The following is an 18,935-nucleotide window of genomic DNA, read 5'->3' on the forward strand; positions in this document are numbered from 1 at the left end:
GGAAACAATAGTCTTACCCACTTTCCTATAGCCCTTGTACCTTTTTACCCTAATTGACTATGTAAAGATTGTCCAAAATACAATAAAAAAAAAAAAAGAGCAGTCATCCTTAAACATGGAGTCATGGTTTGCCAATTAACCTGAAGATCATTGGGGCTCAGTGGATGCTGGTAGAGTCCTTATCTGATCTTCCATTATTTGCCTTGAGACCCCATCTTGCAGAAGCAACACAATGATAAGTCCCCTTTCTAAGATTCCATCATGAAGGAATATGAGTTGCATCCCCAGGAGGTAACTCCATTTGCAGACAGATATTGCCATAGGCTATCACCTGTATTCAGAGCCCATTCATTCTGCCTAAGCTCATAAACTGAGCTTAGGCATAAATATCTTTCTTCCTTCTTTTCTAAGTAGTATACATATTTGGTTTACAGTATTACTGGGCTTTCAGGAGTATTTTGAAGGTAAAAATATTTGAAGAGAAAAAGAAAACAGTGCCCATTTTTTCTTTCATTTGGCATTCTTAGGTATGCAAGAAATGTCTTTTCAATGAGTTGTCTGCCTACTGTCACTTTATTTAACAGATTCAATTACAAAAACTTTATTTTTTTTAAGATTTATTTTATTTTTATTACAAAGTCAGATATACTGAGAGGAGGAGAGATAGAGAGGAAGTGGAGCTGTCGGGATTAGAACTAGCGTCCATATGGGATCAAGGCGAGGACCTTAGTCACTAGGCCACGCTGCCGAGCCCCCAATTACAGAAACTTTAAAAGGTAAAGAGAGTGTGAGGAGTGACTAGATAATTGGCCCTGGAGACCCCTGTCATTTCGAACTCAGTACGATTTTAAATATCTGTTTCCCCTAGGTCTTGGTTTCCTTAAAATTCACATGCCTTTTAAGTTCAAATTGTGTTGTTTGATAATCTGCTGTAACCTTGTAGCCCTGGTCCCACCAATCCAGTCCAACGTCATGGCACCATACCTGACATCCCTATGCACCAATCCCTCACAGCTCCTGCTCCAGTCTTCGCCCACTACTGCACTTAATCCCTTACAGCCTCTACAGTCCAAATCACCAACCCCTCTTGGCCCGGCCAGAACCTATCCACCAATCCCTCGTGGCCTGTGACACCCATAAGAAGGTGCACTCCCGCCTTCCTTCATCTTGTTATCTGCCTCTCTCCCCATTCCCTGGTGCCCCTTTCTGCCATGATGGCAGGGGACTTCTCTATCCCTCTCTCTGCCTCCACTCCCACCACCATGGCCTTCATTCCTGCTGGGATAAAACCTTCCTGAGTTGCTCGCTGAAGCCGGTGTTTAGGCTTGTGGTGGCAAATTGGAAAGAGCTTATTCTGAAAAGAGCTTAAACCTAAAAGAGCTCAAAAGGAACTAACATAATCTCCTCTCTCTGCTATAGGACTTCATCAGAGTAGAAGACCCTTAGATATATGTGAACCTGAAATAAAACTTTGATAGGATAGAATAAACTGCGAGAGCTGCCGAAACAAGCTCTGTAAGGCTCCTTATTATTTAGACACTTTGGATCTAGAGGTGGGGGACCAGGGATGAGCGGGTAAGACCAACATGAGGTGGAAAGACATGTTTCAGAGTCCAGGAGGATAGACTCAGTTCAGTCAAAGCATATTTGCATGCTATAAGGTAGATAAGTGTGGCAAAGGCAATTTAAAAAACTAGTATTTCATTTGTAAGGCAGTTTGAAAGAGGCAAATTCTTTTAGCTTTTCTTTATTGTGGAAGAATTTTATTTCATTTTCAAAGATGAAAGAAAGCTTTGCTGGATATGTTATCCTGGGCCGACAATTTTTTTTTTCTTTTAGAATCTGGAATATGTCACTCCATTCTCTTCTTGCCTGTAGAGTTTCCTGTGAGAGATCTCCTGTGAGCTTAATTGGCATTCCTTTATATGTCAATTGATTTTTTTCACATGCACATTTAAGGATCTTTTCCTTATGTTCAATTGAAGAGAGCTTGATTATCATATGTCGTGGTGAAGATCGCTTTTGATCAAGCCTGTTGGGAGAATTTGCCTCTTTCAAACCTGCCTTATAAACGATACTTCAAGATGTTCTCTTCACAGAGAAGAGGAATAGCACCTACCAAAACCAACAGCAAACGGGAAGAACATCCCAGTAAAATGACAGCAGAAGACTAAACCAATGAACAACCCATGGCTAAAATGACAAGACCAAAAGTAACACCCATGTATATTAAACTCTGAATGTAAATGGCTTAAGCTCAATCAAACATCACAGAGTAGTACACTGGATTAAAAAACAAAACCCATCTGCTTATTGTCTGGAGGAGACACATTTCAACAAAGATCAGTGGAAACTATATCGCATGGGATTTGTTGTTTTCTGTTGATTTCATCTCTTCAAAACACTTTCTTCTGACTAAATCATTCAGAGACTCATAGATCATGGAGTGGCATCATTCTCTTCAAGAAGGTTCTTGATTTTCATTTCTTCAGCTACACATTAGTCATTTAATAGCATGTTATTTAACTTTTTGGTGTTGTTAATTTCTTTTTTCTCCCTGATGTTGATTTTGTTTTGTGGCTCTTCATTTAAGGGGATGTATAGTAGCTGTGTAATGGAGACTGTCATATCTAGTAACATGTCATTTAACTTCGGTGCATTGTAAATTTCTATTTTTCTTTCTATTGTTGATTTTGTATCATGACTTTTCATTTAAGGAGATGTACAGTAGTTATGTAATGGAGACTGTCATATCTAGTAACATGTCATTTAACTTCATGGCATTGTAAATTACAGTAGCTGTGAAATGCAGACTAACATCCAGATGTGAGGATGCAGTATGGTATGCATTTCTGTTTCCAGACAAGATGGACTTACAATGAAACTGTTCACTATATCTTGACAATAGGATTCTGTACTCTCTGCCATTGTCTATGCCCGCAATGATGGACACATGACTGTGTATGAAGAACTATACTTTAGTAATGATATAGAGGAACTAGGTCGGCGGGGGGAGAGAATTGAGGAGGGGATAAGGGAATATGGAGCTGTATCATAAAGTGATAGCAATAACAATAATATTTCAATTAAAAAATAATTCAGGCCTCCCACTGTCTAACTTGTGAATAGCACCATCCCGTTCCCCAGCTCTTCCTACTGCCATGCCTCTCATGTTTGATTGACTGGCAGTAAGGGAGATTTCACTCTGCACGGAAATTGGTCCAGTGAGACCCACGCAGGTCGAATGCAGCCACTGCCATGTGTGGGCCAGGCTTTGTGGTTTAGGAGTGTCTTCAGTGAATGTGCCTTCTGTTTCCAGTGCAAATGCATCCAGCTTCCTAACACAGCAGTCCAGGCCACAGGTCCTCACCAGCAATGCCCCTGGTTAGCCAGGTCTAGAGGAGCAAGATTGGAAATGCATGGAGCCAGAAAATAGTCTGTGGAAACTGTTACGATCCTTACACGTAGTTAATGTAACGTAAAGGGACAGTCCCAATTTCAACCACAGTCATAACAATGTATGTAGCCTTACAAATAGTGTGTGGGTTTAGAAAACTAAATGGAAGCTATTAGTGAACTCTAAAAATAATTCTATCATTAATACTAATGGAAAACTAGAATTATGTTTGCAGATCCTTAGTTTTGTTTTCACAGAATTGTTGTGTCAAGAAGCAAGCAGAAGCAAGGTTGGCAGAGAAGGCGTTTGTCCCAGCAGTAAAAATGCACACATGCCAAATTAAGGTATCTGCGTGTGGTACCTGCCTCCTGCTGCTGCCTCCAGCTTTCTCTAGGAGCAGACGCTCTGGAGTAGCTCTGCGGATTGCATTCCTGCTACCTGAACTGAGCCGCTGACTCCCTGTTTCAGCTTACCAAATCGTAGTGCTTGTGGACAGCTGGGAAGCAAGCCAATCAATGAGAGTACTCTCTCCATCTCTCCCTCTCCATCTCTCTCTCTCCCTCTCTCTCTTTTTTCCTCTCTCACCTTGTCTCCTCAAATAATCTGGGACATCAATGCTCCATGGGGGTGGCTTAGCCCACTGTGTCACAGCCCCAGCACAATCTTTGTATATATTTAAAATTATGTTTAAAAGATGTTATTTTGAAATAATGCTTTTTTCATTCTCAAATGAACTTAGAAAACTATTGACAGAGGAGTCTTCAGATTAAATCCATTTTCATCCACTTGAGCCTTCCTGCTCTAGTTCAGGATGCATTGCCCAAGCCCAGCAGCAGGCAGCACTGTTTCCAAGGTCATCAGTACAGGCCGTAGGGTGCTCTGTGGCTTTGTGGGTTAAGTTTCTGTGTGTGCACTAGAGTCCCAGTTGTTTCACTTTCAACTGAGATCCCTGCTAATATACTTCTTAGAGCAGCAGGAGATGGTCCTAGCACTTACCCAGGAGATCCAGCTGTGGTACCTGGCTTCCTGGTGCCGGTCTTCAGCCTAGCCCAGCCATGTCTTCATGAAATTGGGGAGTGAACCAAGGGACAGAAGCGCGCTCTCTCTCTCTCTCTCGCTCTCTCTCTCTCTCTCTCTCCTTATGATATAGATAAATAGATGATGGATAGATAGATAATAGATGATAGATAGATAGATAGATAGATAGATAGATAGATAGATAGATAGATAATTTGAAAGAATACACATTGGCAGCCCACAATTTTCAGGATATTTGACTTAGGTATTGTTTAATTCCAGTGGTCCTTATCCTAATTTTTGATTCTGTAGTGTGGGTATACATTTGTGTTCTCCCTTTATCAGAAATTTCAAGTTAAAACTCCCTTGGGGAATGATTCCACATGGATGGCTGGACAAGCAAACTCAGCCTGCCTGCTAACATTATGCGTTGGTTCCTAAAGCAGGCAGGGCCAGTTAAGCAGCACTAACTGCCCGAGGGCTACTGTCCTGAGAGCCTGCTTCCAGTTCCCTAAGTGCAAATGTGCCACCAACCAGGAAAGAGACAATACCGCCAATGCCTTCAGGCCTTTAAAACAGTCTCCCAGTACCTATAAAACTGTGTCACATCATGCAATGTAATTATAAAATAAATAAAGAAAGAAAAAAAACAGTCTCATGCTAAGTGGTCATGTGTTTCTGTGACACTGATAATGTCACCAGATGTACACAGGATCTTCACTTAACAAGCTTTTCCAGATCACTGGCATCTGAATCCTGCAAAGAGAAATTTCACCATCAAAGTCCCAGCATAGGAACGGTAGTTTTTTTTTTCCCCACTCAGGAATGGATTTCCTGGAGTGCTATTTATACTGTAAACATGACAGTTAAGTCTTAGTAAGGTAGCCACAAGCATGATGGAAATGATCTCTATGATATGTGAGGCTGGGACCTCCACAGACAACAACTCACATTTTTCTTTGTTAGATTTGCGTTGTGGGGTCCTGCTTTGACTCTGTGCACCTGCCAGGTTCCGGGTTTAAATGAATGTCTCTCGCCTGATGGATACCTGTGTGCTTTCTCTTCCTCTTCACTTTTAAGTCATTAAAAATTTACATATAACCACCACAGAAGGTGGTTAAGAACTCGCATTTACTTTTAACATATTGGTTACTAATTACTATGTCAATTAATTCCATAATGATGTAAATTTTTGCTGATGGTATGTTGGAGCTTTTAATTGAGCAGGATGATACTCCGCTGGCTCTGTCTTCAGACCAGAGAGGGTATACCTAAGAAGCCATTGAACTTGACTGGACAATAAGATGCTGGACTCTATGTTTGGTATACGCTTGCAATGGGGGAATCTCAACTGAACTTGAACTGTGGTTATGCAACAAGGTGGAGGAATCCTCCATGGTGGGAGGGTTTGGGGAGGGGTGGGCAGAATCCAAGTACCTATGAAACTGTGTCACATAATACAATGTAATTAATGAATTAAAAATAATAGATAAATTTAATAAAAAAATTTACATATAAGGCAAATTCAACTGAAACTTGCGGCTGTCCTCTGATGATGATAAAGATTACTATTTGTTGAAAGCCTTCAATGTGATTTGTTTTTCAATCACTGCTTAACTTTCGTCCACATTCAGCAATGTCTTTTATCAGATTATTTTATGCTTTCATGATAGCAAATTGAAAATGAAAGCACTTTGATTTCTTGGTAGATGAATCACATAAGGGAATCTGTATGTTCATCTTTATTTTTCATCCTGTCATTAGAGGATTGGAACGTTTTAAGCAATCACAAACACATTCTGCCAACTTTCACGCCTTCCCTTCTTGTACTTGTATTGCCACTTCACTGCAATTTTAGTTTACAGTCAAGGAACCTGGGATGATCCTTGCCAAAACAGAAATGGAACACTGTGTTACAGGAGAATTTTAAAGACCTATAAAGTGTCAGAGGATAGTCTTTCCTCTAATCACTATTGTCCTGAACCTGGCTACCCAGAGCTTCCGCAGGGCGACTCTCCAGCAGACTGTATGTGAATTGAATCAGAGGAGAGCCAGGCTGCATTAATCAACTTTATCCACTGGTACATGCACGAACCAGAGTAAGTGATGTCTGGTTGTACTTTGCCACAGCATTGGCTGGCAAGTGCTGTGGCTGGGGGCAAGCCCTGTCAAACAAGACTGTAGAACCATGTGGAGAGTGCAAGATCCAGGACTGGAAATTGGCCCAGTAGGCAAACTGTGGGCACTTCTCTGATGGGCTCAAACTCCTACTTGTGAGCATGAGAACCAAGATGAGGGGTGGACCTGACTATAAAGGCCCCCACTGGCACCCACTGGCATGAATGTGGGTTGGATAGTGGGGTTGGTTTGGTTGAGCTAGGTTCCAATGCCCATTGACATGTGTGAGAGCTGAATGGGATGTGGGATCAACATTCTGGCAAGTACAGAAACCAGGCTTGGGTGTGGGTCTAGTGGAGTTTATTGGGCATCACTCGGATGACTAGGCTGCAGTTCTCGCTGGTGTACATAAGGGCCAAGTATGTGGTGGGCTGAGCTGCAACATCCTTTGGTTTGTGTAAGAGATGGGGCTGGAGACAGAACCAACTCAGGAATTGCAGCTGTGAGAGTGTACGTAGGATGATGTGGGTGATGGACTAAACCAGACCCTATACTGACAAGCATGTGTAAGAGTCATGTCTGGGATCACCTCAGAAGAGGCTTCTTTGAGGATCCCTCCCCCCAACTAAACCACTAGACTCAGAAGTCCAACCATGAAGAGTCTCAAGATCTGTAAAATAAACCTGGAATACATGTGTCAGAGCTGAGGCTTCTCAATGGCAATGATGGAGCCCAAGTATATGGGCATGGACGGCACATCCAAATGCACATGAAGGATATGGCAATACAACGGGGCCTATGGGATGACATCTGGTACCATAGCAAAGGATGGAGAAGAGAACAAATCGGACAATTACCCCCAGCCTAGTGCTGACAGGAAATACTGGGCAAATGGAGATTCTAAGGTGGGCCACGTCAGCCAATGGGCCTTGGAAAGATTTCCTCATCCTTGGATTGATGAGGTTGACAGCAATTCAGAACTAGCAAAACCACTAGATCTGAACACTCAGAGCATGCTCCAAATAAGAGATTTGGGATGACATAAGTGGCCATTTGACATCCCTTGATATTGAGGCAGTTGGGATGCTAACTACAGCTTTTGCTCTTCTCTTCCCCATTCCCCCACATACAGGAAGAAGAAAAAGAAAATTTGGAAGCATTGGTCTCTTCCACTTTCCCCTAATCTTTGACTCTTTTTTTATTAATCTTTGACTCTTGCGACCCTAAGCAGTGGTCAACATGAGCCTGCATCCTTCTCAATTATGTAAGCATCATTAAAAAAATAAAGAAAAAAGTAAAAGAAAGAGCACCCAACCTCCACTTATTTTCAACTTCACAGTTATTTTTCAAGATCTAGAAATCTACCGTTGGTATGATGGATTGTGTAAATGAAAGGAAACCAGCACTCATGCAGTTGCCAAATTACATTTGCAGGAAATGAAAAGAGTGATTTTTTAAAGTTGTAGGTAGGCTGTAATGTAACTTAGCTAAAATTTTGCGTTTTTTGCCTCACTTTCTTTCAGGTTCTATTCTTTCACTCACTATTAAATTGCTGACCATTCCACTTCCTTCCAAATTTCTTTCAAAAGCAATGTGTTATATACAATAACCTGAAAAATTGGGGTGTGTGTGTGTGTGTGTGTGTGTGTGTGTGTGTCCTACAATATTTCCTTGCAAATGCATGTTGCTCTTGGCTACCTGAGGATAGCATTTCTGGAATCAGACTTCAACATGATAATGTCTATTGTAAATGTTGCATAGAAACATGTAATTTTAGCCTACCAGGGGCCTACAAAATTTTGTAAGTTTTCTCTCATATCATTTTCATATATAGGGTGTTCTACAGCGGCAATATTCAAATATGAGAGCTCAGTAAAATTAAAATTCATTTTTTTGTTCCTGCCTCTACACTGTTCCAAATGTTTAAATAGAAAAAAATGTAAGTAGATATTTTCTAATAAGGCCAGGCAGCATTGTTCCTTTCCCCAGGCAACTATGAACAATGATGAGGTTCACTGGGTTCAAGTCTATGGTTTGGTGAACCATCTCTCTGTGGCTGCTGAGCACTATCTTCCAGGGCACAGGGGAAACTGTGTGCTAGCTGAGACATCTTCAGCAAGGAGGGATCCACACTGTGCATTCCTGAACAGGTCAGGTCCTGGCCCCACTGGCTCCTACAGCCAGCAACCTTTCTGAATTGCTGAGTGCCAATCCAGCAACGGCAGGAATAGAAGAATCCCAACATGCTATGTCTAGGCACAAACCCCACTAAGGTCCTCAGGATGGTACCAGGCTTCAGCTCAGTTATGTCTAAAACTCTCTTTGATGATTTATTGGCTTCACAAACTGAAACATGGAGAGAGATAGAAAACTACCTTCAGTTCATTTGATCCCCAAGTGCCCAGAGTGACTGGGGATGGGGTTGAGCCCACAGCAGATAGCTATGCAATTTACATCTCCCAAGTAGTTCCCAGGGACTAAACTTTGTGAGCCACAACAGCTGCCATCCCAAATTTGCACATGCAAAATCCAGGGTCCACAGTAAGAAATTGAATCTCTTGGCATTCCAACATAGGATGAGGGGTATGTACTCCCAGCTAACTATCCACCTCTTGGCTTGGCTGCTTTGTCTTTCCAAAAAGTATCACTCCAAGCCCTTTAGCTTCTATTTTTTTTTTTCAAATTTCACATTCCCATGAATTGATAATAAAACCACAACTAGTCTCTTCAAATTCATGTCTCTTCCTTATACTCAGAGTCCACTTCTGCCAGTTTGTATGCAATATTCTAAATGAAAACTTTCCATCCCCATCCCATGATTTGTTTTGTGGTCACAACAAAACTATAAAATTGTGTGACTCAGGGATCACCTTACTTATTTATTTCTGGCTCCACACTCTATCTTTTGTACAGGCTGGACTATGTCACTCTCTGCCTGCTCCTCACTCAGTACCTTCCAGTCCTGGGAACAACTTGTACATTCAAACTTTCTCCACAAGCTTTATGCTTTGATGCATTTCTTCACCTTTAAGTACCTCGCCTGATATCCTGCTAAATTTTTATTTGGAGATACTCCAAGTATTCTGTATTAAGGCTTTCTAACCCTGTGCCTAGCTGGCAGTTCATCCATACATCTCATCCACACTCAGGTGTTACTTTCACACATTCCGTAAATTGTATATCATCCTGTATTGAAGGTAAATGTATGTGTGTGGCTCTACGTGCCCAATCGGAGCCTGGGGGAAGGGATGATTGACATATTTAGGCAGAAGCCTTCAAAAGCAAGCACACACTTCCTTGTACTTGTTTCTCCCTACAGTGAAAACATTTCAGACAATGGAACCTTTGTCACCATCTCAGAATAAGGACATTATGGAAGAACACCTCCCCTCAACGTGTGATGGGTATGTAACACAGGCATGGTGTGATTACGAATAACCAAAACAAACAAACAAAAAACAAATAAAAACTAACCACGAAGATATAGGTTATTGATTCTAGCAGTATAATTTGTAAAATCAACTTCATGTCATTGACTGACTAGGTCTTACCTTTGTACCTGAAACCTCTTACTTTGTCTCTCTCTCTCAATAATTATCCAACTCCATTTCTGTTCTTTTATTTCCTATCTTGCCAGTAGACCGTGGACTCACAAGCATGTGACTCACGAGTGTTTGGCACAGGCATCTTCTCAGAAAACACGTACATTCAGTGAGTTAACAGTAAGTGTTCATTTGGCACTGAATGCACCTTGATGCTAACGCTGGTGTTTACTCACAGTTATGGCAGGTAGCACCAGTGTAGCCCATGCCACTGCAGTTACAATGGAAGGTGGACCAGGACTGGGAGCAGCTCCCTCCATGTTCACAGTAGTTTGACAAGCACCTAAAGGGAAAGAATCAAGAGCAAACACACTAATCCAGGGCAGTTGGAACAACTGTGTATCATATTTTTAAAGCACAATGTCAGTATACCAAAATTGATAAGTTATGACAAAACACTGCAGCTTCAATCAAAAATGTAACAGACAGAGCCTACATAACATGAAAACATTAATATAAAAGATTGGCTGTGGGACACGTTTCTACTGTAATGGGTGACATCGCTGTCTTTGCCACTGAGCTACAGTTCATGTTCCATCTTTCTACTTTTGATGCAGCTCCTAATTAATGGGAGCAACAGAACATGGCCCAGATTCTGGGGGCCTGCATTCACTTGGAAGACACAGCTGAAGCTCCCAACACCTGACATCAGCCTTGGACAGCTCTGGCCATTACAGTCATTTGGGCAGTGAAACAGTGGGTAGAGACCTCTCTGTTCCCCTCCATCTATGCCTCTCTCTATAAAACTCTTACTTTCAAGTAAATCAGAAAAAAATCTTTTTTTAAGAAAATGACTTTAACCAAATAAAATGACTTTAACCAAATAAAATAACTTTAACCAAATAAAATAAACACTTTGAAATTTTAAAGCAAATACATTAATTTCAAAATTGGTGTAATCAAAATGTATTAGCAACTGCATGGGTTAACAGAAATAAAGCCAAAATTAATATCTTGTATACAAGAGGTGTCGAATTTAAGGAGCACATGCCAGGATGCTTTAAAACAGTTCATGTTAAGTCTGTATTATGAAAACACTCTTCATGAGTTTCAAAGCATGTTGAACTAAAATCAATTCGATTTCATTTCAACTCCTTTTTTATTAACGGCTTCAAAATACACCCTTCTGAGTTCGCACTCCGACTCAGCCTCGTATTATTTGGAGCATATGACTAATGACAACAGCTGTAACCTCTAACATCTTACTGTTGCCACTGTGAGACAACGTGACAGGTATTCAATAGATGTAGTAAACAGGATTAAGAATAAAACCCATAACAAATACCATCATTCTTTGAGATACTCCTCCTCCTGTGAGTCAGAGAGTGCAACAAAGAGTGTTTCATTATCTACCAAGGAAGACAATGTAAGCACTAAACTTGCATAGCTGGAATAATGCATCAAATGATTTCCTTGTGGCCATACCAAGATTCAGACAAACAAAATGTGATTATTTATTCTAATTCTCTACATAGGCATTGAAGCCCTCCAGCAAAGATTTTTTTTTCAAAATCAGAAGCTAATATCCATGGATGAGTTCAGACATTTTGATAAAAATTCTCTCCTTAGCAAAGGAAACACCCAATGGTGTTGAAGATGGTGATGGTTGCCAAAAGCTTGTTGATAACTTTGTGATATCTAAATGTCAAAAATCTCATGCGTGGGAAATTGCAATGTAAAAATAACTATTTTGTTGTGTACATGTTTGAAATGCATGCATAATCTTATAAATGTATCTTCTATGAACTTTTAGTACCACCCTTACATGGCTTAAGGAATGGAAAAACTTGGGCAAATATATTCACCCTAATCAGCCAAACAAAAACCAGTTCTCCATCTCACAAGCGTTCTAGCCTTCTTAATTTTTTCTCGTGACCTAGGTTGAGAAGGAAAGAAACAGACTTGGCATTCAAGTGATCCAGACTCCCAGCCTCCTTGCACTCCTATACTACAAGGGGAGTTAAGAATATCTGGAGCATCAGTTTCCTTATTAATGTAATCCATGTATGGAGTTTGGCTCTGGGCATGTACTGAAGAAAGCACTGGGAGGGAGTACTGTGCTGAATTAGCATCTACCACTGCACCTTTGTAAATTTCGCATCCCACAACCCCCAGCTTATAAAATCATATCGGCTATAGTTTAACTTATGCCCAGAAACTCTCTGTAAAGATGACAAATAATTGCATGATTTCTCTATTCACTTGCTTTCCTTAGTTCAGGTCTCTGCCTCCCAAAATACACACCGATGCAGACACAATTTCATCCCTGAAAGATAATGGTTCTGTATTTGTCTCACCCAGGGAAGTGCATATTATTCTAAGAAAGGAAAGCCAGATCAAAACTAACAGAAACTCTTCCTAAAATATATCCTCTTTATGGTGTGGAAGCTATAAGAGAGAATACTCCAAAGTTCTCAGTGACCCTATTTTTGGACAGGTGAAGAAAATTTGTCTTAGGACCGTGAGGCAGGAAGAGAAGAGCTGATCCATGGAGCATCAAGTGGATGGCAATGTGAACTCTAATGATAAGCCTGTGGTTTGTTTCTGTTCTTTTCCAAATACGGTTGAACACATTAACCTGCTTAGGGATGCTGGTGCCTTGATGGCCTTCATTGAGACAACCTGAACTCTTTCCAGGAAATTTCTCATTTCACTCAAGTTACTTCAAACTGAGATTGACAGCATATTGACAGCATATCAAAATAAACAAACAAACAAAAAACAAAGACGAAAAAAAGACACATCTGTCCTTGTCTTATATTCTGCACTTTGTAAATCCCAGCTTCCAACTGACCAACAGGAGGAAAGGGATCAAGGATGCAAGAAATATCTTTCTTTTCTTTTTTTTTTATTAATTATTTTGCATTATGTGACAGTTTCATAGGCTCTGGGAATCTCCCCACCCCTCCCCCCCCTCCCCTTCCCCCTGGTGGATTCCTCCACCTTGATGCAGTATTACAGTTCAAATTCAATCAAGATTCTTTCCTTGCAAACATACACCAAGCAGTGCACACTGTGATTATAAAAACTGATCTGCAAAATCAACATTTGAAATAAGAGCTGCATAACACAAATTTACTTGTTTTAAAAGGGCTGTTTCACAATCGCAATTTCCATATTTTTCAATTAGTTTATTTTGACTAATGTCTTGTTTCCTTTTTCCTCTACTTTCCATGAACTGAACACTTAAAGATACAAAAACAGAAGGGGAAGATCATAGAGCTGCTGCATTTAGGAGAATTTATGATCTGAGGACATCATCACAAACTCTGTTGTAAGGTCTTTAACTCTACTTTTCAAGGAATGTTCACTTTGGACACAGGTCTACAATCCTACAGGGTCACTTATACAGACAGAGAAGGACAGATATGGCTTCCGCTTGTGGACAGTGTTCAACAAAGGCCACTTTCAGTGTGGACACAACAGCTTTTTGCATCTCTCCAAAAGCTCAGCTAAGATGGTGTTCTGTTGTGTCCTGTAGAAGATTAAGAGAATACACAGGACACCCTGTAAGCTGCTTTAGATAAAGGAATTAATTAAAAGGAAGGCATAGTAGATTTGAAAATCAAAAGGAAAAAAAGTCACATAGATTTGAGTTATTATGGTAGTTGGTAGAATGACCATTAAAAAGGGAAGTCTCTCCAAAGGGAGGGAGGTTATTGACATATTGACAGCCAGGGTGTGGATGCATTGGGACAGTTCATCCTGAGGCACACCACGACTGCATGGGTGGATGCAGGTCACCCTCCAGGGGTACATGGCCCTGGCCTCACAGCTATTGCTTTTCATGCATTTGCCTTCTCTCAGAAGATAGAAGGAAAAAAAAAAGTCTCCCCCTAAAGATTGATACGCAGGCAAAAAGGCAGACAGCCAGGAAAGCTGTTTGAGAGATGACAAAGGAGTCTTGTAGCCTTTGGAGATACTGAATTATTTGGGGCAAGACCAGAAGCAGATATTTCTGGGAACTGAAGCTGGAGTCCAGTTTAAAGCATCCTGGCAAGAAAACATTCAGTGGCATGATCTCTCTTTCTGCTGCCCCATCCAGGTGTGAGAAACAATACAAGGATCCTTCACAGAAGTCTTTTGAGACAGAGTAGAGTGATTATTTTTTCTGAAATGTCACTGTAACTTGAACCAAGCCGAAGTTTCCGGTTGGAGTGGATTTGGCCTGGGAGAAGTGTGAGGAAAGAAATAAAGCACAAGGAAAATGCAGTCTGTCAGGGTGTTTAATTTTTTCCCCTGTTGGAAAATCTCCCAACAGAAGCAGGGAATTTTTTTTGCCTTTGTTAGAACAAAATCCAGTCACTGAGCCATAGCTAGAGCCAGTTTCATGACTATACCCCATCGATTTCCAAGCTGAAAAGTGGGTTTGCATTCTTGCTCCCTAGTGGACAGCTCCACTTGTATGCCTAATCAATGCCTTGAAATCTGCATATCCAAATTTGACTTTCTGATTTTCCAGACAGCCCATCCTGTGCCTCTGCTCATACCTGTTCCAATCATATCTTTCCCTGTTGTACTTGACAGCAATTTTAATATTTCCTAATGCTCACCCATGTCCAGGTTTGCTTTACAAACCTGAAGGGTCCCTTCTCACATAACCTACAACAGAGAATCAGCCAATCCCACAGACGAGTCTCTGCAATCAGCTGTAACTCTAGCCCAGTCTACTGCCTTCCCGGTTGTTACCTTGTTTTGGGTCAACATCAGTTCTCACCTACACAACTGCTGTTATAAACTAGGTGGTGCCAGGTTTCCGCCCTTGCCCCCTTTCAACAGAAGAGCAAGGGGGGAGCTTTTGAAACCCTCTCTAATGGCTTCCTGTGTTTTTCAGGATAAAAGCAGTCTATCTACTGCTAGACACAAATGGCTACTTAATTTACACCCCCTTGACTCTCTAAGACTCATCCCATATACTCTTCACTTTTCTACAGTGATCCTCCTTGTTCTCAGGCACTCCGGAATGTCCTCTGCTCAGGATTTTTGTACTGATATTCTTTCTCTCTACATGGCACATTCCCCTTCCTCTATATCTAGTAAATATCATCGAATGATCTGCACCATGAGTACAATTCTTGGAGTCCTTTCTGTCCTCTCTCTTTCTCTTATCAAAATTGTAAAGATTTATTTTATTTTATTATTGAAAAGGCAGATATATAGAGCAAAGGAGTAACAGAGACAAATATTTTGCGTCCACTGATTCACTCCCTAAGTGGCCAAAATGATAGGACATGAGATGACCTGAAGCCAGGAGCCAAAAATTTCTTCTGGGTCTTCCACATGGGTGCAGGGTCCCAAGGCTTTGGGCCATCCTGTACTCATTTGTCAAGCCACAAGCAAGGACTGGATGGGAAGTGGAGCTGCCAGAGTATTATTCTGGACTCATATAAGATCCAATCAGATGCAAGGTAATGATATAGCCTGTAAGCAACTGTGCTGGGCCCCTCTCATCAAAGCCTTATACTGTCTCTCTGCCAATGAATGTAAGTTACATCAGCATAATGGAAATTCTGGCAAAAACTGCCTTTTGTACAACACAGGGAAAGTTATAAAGAAGGCAGATACTCAATACAGGATTGTTGATTGATTGAATAGATGGATGGATATTTTCAGTGAGCAACACCGAACAGAGCATTACTCTGTTTACTGTAGAGTAAGCATTTTGTTCTGCCTCTGCAGTTAATCACAATTTACCTGGCTTATATTCCATTTAATTCTACCTGTTGACCACTGAGCAGTGTAATGGGAGGTGAGTGGAAAAGAAGGAGACAGAAGACCTTCACTTTTGCTGCTTTTCCAAATGGCCAGGCAAGTAAATACAGCATTTTTTTTTTCCAGAATGGGCAAAGATTGATTTGGGAGCAGGAACTGGTTCCTCTGAACAGAGAAGTGCATGGACACTGTGTTGTAGCTGTTCCAGGGTATAAGCAGATGGTGTCCTTGGGTTTTAGCTATTGAGCTGCAGTATGGTGATGTCCTTTATTTCGATCACTGATGGCTGCTGAGCTGCAGTGTGGGGCACTGATGACTTCATCACATAGAAACTTAGAAAGATGATTGTCCCCAGATTGAGTTGGAAGCACAGGAAGTTTGCCACTTAAGACTCTTACTGGGAAACACATGGGATGCCTAAAATAATCTGCATGTGTTTTTGGTTGGCTTTAATGAGAAAAAAGGAAAATCTCCAGGACATCATTCTGTAAATAATCTGCAATTGGAAAAAAGTTACAATTTTATTTTAAAATCCCTTCATTATTAATTTTTGAAGTCCTTGAAACAGAGCAATCATGAAATCAGTCCTTGTAACTTCTCAGTTTTTATCTATGCTTCAATGGCAGAGGCTTATTATTTAAGTCTTTCTAAGTTAACATGGTTGTTTCCTTGTTACTAATACTAAAATCAGATTAAAAAAAAATGCATGCCCTGGTTGCTTCCTGTAGCAAGACCTCAGACATTATTGTTACAAACCAGACAGAACCATTTAAACCAATTTAGTTCCATGTGTTAAAAATAAACCTAGTAATTGTTTAATCTTGCAAACTTGGAATAATGCAGGATGCCTCAGTATCTGCTAGGCAGGTGGTAAAGACATCCCGGACCTACTTTTGGTCTTTAGATGAGGTGCCCTGCTTCCTGCTTTTGGTCAGTTACTTTTGATGCTAAGGGGACTTTGGTAGAACACCTATGGGTCAATGTGCTTTACAACTGACCATTAAGACTTATAACCAAATCCTTACGAGTTAGCATGCTTTATTCTAGCCACCTCACTTTCCTTTTTTCCTAGAAATCTTTGATTTTGTTTTCATAAATTTAATTAAAATTATACAATTAATATCAGGAGTTGAACAAATGATATGATATTGAAATGGAAATATATCCCAAAGCTGTTCTCAGCCAAACACATGTTAATAATGTAATTTTTTCCCTAGGAAGAAACTCCTAAATTAAACAAAATGTGTATGCATGGATGTGATACATTTCTTAGGATTAGGATTCGTTATGCCTTGAGAACGATTTCTCAGGACATGAAAGTGGCTTGCATCAAGTCTAATAATCACTTATTGGGATTGTAATTTGATGCACATCTGTTTACTTATGCATTATGCATAATCAGGAGTATCAAATTCTCCACTTCATCCTATGAAATTATCCTGCCAAGAATAAAACTGTGCATCACAGTACATCTCTCCTTATACTTTTTGGGAGAATTTGATCTATTTGAGTCTAGACTTTATAAACTCTAATTTAAGTTGTATGTTTTGCCATAAATATAATATTTTGATCAACCTTATTCTCTGTATTTGTCAAACTATTTCTTATTAATGCTTTTGTGACTCTTCTAAATTGTATGAGTTACACTGACCATCATTTCATATGATTATTGCTTATAGTCTTGTGTGCTTTTCTGTTAGTCTTCACTTGCAGTTGTAGAACATTTTATTGAGAAGAGACCCTAATCCTTTGACTATGATGCCTATAAAAATATGCAATCACACATAATATTAATTTTCAAAAATTGTGAACATTCAGAATTTAGACTTTAAATGAAAATTGTTCCTTTCTTGTACAATAGTAAGTATTCATTCTATGAATATTGAGCATTTTTAAGGTATATTTTTTCCTTTGAAAGACAAAGTTACAGACACAGAGAGATTGACAGCAAAGAATATCGGAGATTTTCACCCAATGGTTTGGCCTCCAAAAGATCTTCATGGCCAGGGTTAGATAGGCCAAAACCATGAGTCAGGAGCTTCATCTGAGTCCCCCCAAGATTGATGGCAAGGGTTCAAATACCTGGGACATCACTGGGTTCTTTCCCAAATGCATTAGCAGGGAGCTGGATGAGAATCTGGGTAGTTGGGACTACAACAGGATACCAGCATTGCAACTAGTGGCATAACAATGAGCCATAATGCCAGCCACTGGAGGTTGAGATTTTTTAAAGTACATGTGACATTCAGCTTGCTAATGTAGTAAAGTGATATAAAAGAAACAAAATACTGTATCAACATTGTTTAAGAAACGTGAAGGTGTATACTTAGCAATTACATCCATACAGTGCACTAAAGTTTTCAAACACCCTTAGACAGGTAGTTAAAATCTGTCTGACTTATACATGTGTTAATAGTTGTATAAACCTACTTTCTAAAGAAGAAGGAAATAAAACTAGAGAACCAGGCCCTGTGCGATGGCTCAGTGGCTAAATCCTCACCTCGCGTGAGCGGGATCCCATATGGGCACCCATTCATATCCCAACTGCTCCATGTCCAATCCAGCTCCCTGCTGTGGCCTAGGAAAGCAGTAGAGACTGGCCCATCATGTTCTGAGACAAGGATGGACACATAGAAGAAAGAAAGAACAGGCACAAAGAACTGCCATCCAGGGGCTGAAGCAATGACTCAACTGGCTGCTCCAGTTCTGTTCGGCTCCTTGCTTATGGCCTGGAAAGACCTAAAGCCATGGGACCCTGCATCTGCATTGTCGAAGAAGCTTCTGGCTCTTGGATCCATTTCTCCGGCCATTGTGGCCATTTGGGGAGTAAACCAGTGGATGGAAGATCTTTTGCTCTGTATCACATTATCTCTAATATGCCTCTCCAATAAAAATAAATAAATCTTAAATGTCAAAAAAAATAGAAACTAGAGAACCAGGCGATCACACGTATAAAGAACCAAGACATCAAAAGTATAGTCATAAGAAATTCAAAGTTATTGTTTAAAGCCAAAAATAAACCTTGCCAAACATAGGAGGCACCCTCTGTGGGCACAGAACATCTGCCCCAGTGGTTGATGGGCTCCTTC

The 18,935-nt window shown here is 40.4% G+C and overlaps 1 protein-coding gene across 1 annotated transcript in view; it reads right to left on the reverse strand.

Moving 5' to 3' along the window:
* LOC131479845 (contactin-associated protein-like 5) overlaps window positions 1–18,935 on the reverse strand; it is a 523,312-nt gene that overhangs the window by 199,805 nt on the left and 304,572 nt on the right. The window contains exon 11 of the mRNA XM_058661312.1: window positions 10,311–10,417. Within this exon, the coding sequence (XP_058517295.1) occupies window positions 10,311–10,417 (107 nt within the window). The remainder of the gene's footprint in view (window positions 1–10,310; window positions 10,418–18,935) is intronic.

Source organism: Ochotona princeps, chromosome 3 (genome assembly GCF_030435755.1).
Source record: "Ochotona princeps isolate mOchPri1 chromosome 3, mOchPri1.hap1, whole genome shotgun sequence".
Lineage (NCBI taxonomy): Eukaryota > Metazoa > Chordata > Mammalia > Lagomorpha > Ochotonidae > Ochotona > Ochotona princeps.